General features: G+C 46.6%; 1 protein-coding gene across 1 annotated transcript; it reads right to left on the bottom strand.

Annotated features, from left to right (window-relative positions):
* Positions 1-1,224: 1,224 nt before the first annotated feature.
* On the bottom strand, positions 1,225-3,230 carry TXNDC2 (thioredoxin domain containing 2). Its single transcript, XM_070627447.1, is given in 3 exon segments — positions 1,225-1,683; positions 1,686-2,639; positions 2,924-3,230. Coding segments are annotated over 3 exon segments (1,410 nt in total). The 5' UTR covers positions 3,009-3,230; the 3' UTR covers positions 1,225-1,312.
* Between the last annotated feature and the right edge of the window lie 1,333 nt (positions 3,231-4,563).

The raw sequence follows: 4,563 nt of genomic DNA, 5'->3' as shown, positions 1-4,563 counted from the left end.
TGTACACTTAAAAATTTGGTAAGAGAGGGGCTGGCCCCGTGGCCGAGTGGTTAAGTTCGCGTGCTCCGCTGCAGGCGGCCCAGTGTTTTGTTGGTTTGAATCCTGGGCGCGGACATGACACTGCTCATCAAGCCACGCTGAGGCGGTGTCCCACATGCCACAACTAGAAGGACCCACAACGAAGAATATATAACTATGTACTGGGGGACTTTGGGGAGAAAAAATTTAAAAAATCTTTGAAAAAAAAAAAATTCTTTTAAAAAAAAAATTTGGTAAGAGAACAGATCTCATGTTAAGTGACCTTCCCGTAAAAAACAAAAGAGAAAGAAACACACAAGGAAACTGCTAGAGGTGATAGCTATGTTTATTACCTTGATGTGATAATGGCATCATGGGTGTATGCACATATCCAAATTCATCAAATTACATAATTATGTATATGCAGTTATTTGTATATATATGCATATGTGTGTGTGTATATATATATAAAACCACAAAATCTCTAGACTAAGTCACTACCTGTGATCCAGGCATGGGTCTTTGGGCTCTGAGAGACCTGAGAGCAGGTCTCAGAAACCCAGTTACCAGGGAGGATAAAGCAGAAACTTTGTCACCAGGGAGTTGATGTCATAATGGCACTGAGGATCACACTGACTTAAACCTGAATAATAAAGCTCTGAGAAAGCAGAAGTTTTGAGCTCTGTCTCAGATTCTGTGAGTATGGATTGGTAGAAAGAGGCCTGGACTTGAAATCTGGAAACATGGCCTTGGTCTCAACTCTGCCACCAACAAAGCCCACTGCGGGTTGGCGAGCCCATGGAATTCCCCAAGGCCGCCATAGCACTCTCCACACAGGGAGGAGGTTACATATGATATGCAAATCTTCCAATTCTTTATTTCCAAAAGTTTCTTATCAGAAACTTGAAAGATACATGAGCATGAGAAAAGAAGTTTCCACTCGTCTTTAAATCATGTAATTCTACGGAAGAATTGTCTAGGGTTCCAATGTTGCTGCTAACACTAGGTGAGCTGGATTTTCGGCAGTGAGCAGAAAAAAAATCAAAGATTGAAAAATAGGGAACAGCTGGACTTCCAATCTCCAGCAAAGGAAATTCTTCCCTATCAACAAAAACATGGTCGCAATATGCTTTAGTGCTTTGACTTCATTTTGAAACGAATAAATTAATATTCATAATTTACAAGCAGGTGCCATTTAGACATACATTCTCATTATACATCATCTTTTTTGTAAATAAAAAATCACAAGCTATAATAAACAGCTGACTGTTTACAATGCTTGCAGAATACATGATTATTTTAATTCTGCAATGACTGTTTCGAGTTTTTCCTTAAGGGCGCCACAAAATTCCCCCACCTTTTCTTCTTTTTTGTAAAACTGAAAGGTTGGGATGCAAGAGATCTCGAGGTCTTTCACCAGCTCCTCGCAGTCATCTGCATCCACTTCCAGGAACACCACATCGTCGTGTTTCACAGACAGGGAACGGAAAAGAGGCTTGATGGTCCTGCAAGGTCCACACCACATGGCAGAGAAGTCCACGGCCACCAGCCTCTCCCCAGCCTCCTGGAGCGCCAGCTTGAAGTCCTCCTTGCTCAGGATCACTTTCACCATGTCAGCCTCCAGGAGCTCCACTGTTGTTTCTGCCGGCTTCGGGATGTCCCCTTGTCCCCTTCTACCAGCTGAGTGGTTCCTTCTGAGGACTTGGAGGTGTCGCCCTCCTTGGGCTGGATGGTTCCTTCTGAGGACTTGGGGGTGTCACCCTCCTTGGGCCGGATGGTTCCTTCTGAGGACTTGGGGGTGTTGCCCTCCTTGGGCCGGATGGTTCCTTCTGAGGACTTGGGGGTGTCGCCCTCCTTGGGCTGGATGGTTCCTTCTGAGGACTCGGGAGTGTTGCCCTGCTTGGGCAGGATGGTTTTTGCTGAGAACTTGGGGATGTTGCTCTGCTTTCTCAGAATGGATTTTGCTGGCGAATTGGGGATGTTACCCTGCTTTAATGGGATGGTTTTTGCTGGTGAATTGGGGGTGTTACCCTGCTTGGGTGGGACGGTTTTTCCTGGGGAGTTGGGGATGTCAGCCTGCTTGGGTGAGATGGTTTTTGCTCGGGAATTGGGGGTGTCAGCCTGCATGGTTTTTGCTGGGGAATTGGGAGTGTCAGCCTGCTTGGGTGGGATGGGTTTTGCTTGGGAATTGGGGGTGTCAGCCTGCATGGTTCTTGCTGGGGAATTGGGAGTGTCAGCCTGCGTGGTTTTTGCTGGGGAATTGGGAGTGTCAGCCTGCTTGGGCAGGATGGTTTTTGCTTGGGAATTGGGGGTGTCAGCCTGCATGGTTTTTGCTGAGGTATTGGGGGTGTCAGCCTGCTTGGGTGTAATGCTTTTTGCTGAAGAACTGAGGGTGTCACTTTCCTTGGGCTGCATGGTTTTTGCTGAGGAATTGGAGATGTCACCACTCTGCTCTGGCAGGAACGTGTCTGGGGGCTGTGGGACTTCGAACTCCTCTGCAGGCTTGTGTTGTATGTTGCCGGCCTCATGGACAAAGGCCTTCTCCTGAGTGTGTGCTGAGTCCAAGAACTCTGGGACCAGGAGAGTCATATGGCTGGACAGAACCTGTAACAACGGACTTTCTGAACAAAAAAGTAAATAAATAAAAATGCAAAAGAAGAAACAAAAAAAAATTCTGATCATATACTCCAAGGAACACTAGTATCATTCTTAGAGCTCAAGAATGTAGTCTTACGAATGATGTATTAATTTGAATAATCACATTCAACAGAAGACAAGCAGCATATGATTACTTGTATCCTTTATGTAGGGTTTTGTTTAACTACAGTTTTCTGCTTAATTTCACACTGCTGCCTACTCCCTAATCACCTGGGTCCCTAAGGTGACCTTCTCCTCTCCCCCTTACCATTAGCATCACCTTCATTTGTTCCTTCTTGTTTGTCTGGCCTCACTTCTGGCTCTTCTGGGGCTCCAGGTTTATCATTTTCCATTTCCAGTTCCTTGTCTATATCCACTCCTACTTTACAGACGCCTCATAGTGAAGACAAGGCCGTACTCTCCAGCTTTTGCCAACCTAACATCATGAAATGAGTAACAACTTATATTCGAGTAGTACTTACAGCTGGTTTTCCCTCTCTACTCACAACAGTACTATCTGAGAGTTTCATGACAGCTTTGGTTACAGTGGCCCACTGTGTGTGAGGCTGTGCCCCGTGCCTGATATGCATTCACAGGCATTATTTCCTATAACTCAACAAACCACTGAGGTAAGTACCATTATGATCCCCACTTTACAAATGAGAAAATTGACCCTTACAGAAGTTATGTAACTCATTCAAGGTCACAAAGCTAGTATGTGGGGCAGGTTCCAAGCCCCCACTCTGAATACTACACTGTGCTGTACTGTTTACCGAACACCCTGTCCAGGATGGGTAACTTGGAACCAACTTTCTTACAATCTCCCTCTGGGATTCTCCAGCTGCAGCCTTCTCTTTATGACTCACCCGTCACCATCTACTAAGTATCTCCTCCTCCTCTGCAAAGTCCTGCCCAGCTGACAGATGACCTGTTTGAGCTATTTGACCAGGAGTAGATTGTGACACAGAGGAATTCCCTAACCAAGAGGAAGAAGTGAAAACCATCACTCCTTCCATTCTGGTAGATGGGGAACCAAAAGAACAGACACGTGCGTCCTGGCCTCCCCTCTCCAGGTTGAAACTTTAACATGCATGCAGGTTAACTGTGTCCAAAAGAAAGCTGAAAGCAGAGGAATATTTGACTCATGCTCCATCTGGAAGGCCAAGAAGCGCCCACGTCCACATGGATTCCATGTCAGCGTAGCCGGCATCGGCCACTGGCATGGGCCCCTGGCAGTGGATGTAACTGGATTCTTGGGCTTAGGGCTGGCTCCTGGCCTCACAGCCTACCGTGTGGAAGCCAGGGATCCAGAAGTCTTGCACACCCCAGAGTGGGGATGTGAGTGTTTTGAGAAGACCAGTGAACCAGTGGAAGCCTCAAGGAAGAACAAAGAAGCCACCGGGCAGGGGGATCTGTGACCAGAAGCATGGGCTCTCAGTGGGTACAGCACAGTGTCCCAACTCCTAGATGGGATCAGCAGTCCTCAGTAGTCCTCAGTTGAGGGACAAGCCAGACGAGCCACTCCACGTGGGAAACCAGCAAGAGGCAGAGGCCCAGCCACAACTAGTCCACATAGCCCTGTGCGCGCACATGTTGTGGAGAAAGAGAGGATTGAGAAAGACTGAGCTGCTCTCAGGAGGAAGTGTTCTTCAGGCTGAAATTTCACCAAGAGGCAGATTTAATTTTGTGTGCCTGCTCCTCGCCACATCCCTTTGAGATAAGGCTCACGAGGAAGAGTGGGTCCATTATAGGAAAATTTTAAAGCCACGCTCCATCTGAGCATCTTAGTAAATGTGAGGAAACCTGTGACTCTGTTACATTTATACTTGGAGATCTGAGTTGTGTTTTAGGTTTGGCAATGAGTTGTTCCCATTATTTTTACTCTTCATTCTGCAATTCAGATGGATT

The sequence above is a fragment of the Equus przewalskii genome, chromosome 7 (assembly GCF_037783145.1).
Source record: "Equus przewalskii isolate Varuska chromosome 7, EquPr2, whole genome shotgun sequence".
Classification (NCBI taxonomy): domain Eukaryota; kingdom Metazoa; phylum Chordata; class Mammalia; order Perissodactyla; family Equidae; genus Equus; species Equus przewalskii.
This window is presented reverse-complemented; position numbering and strand designations above follow the sequence as displayed.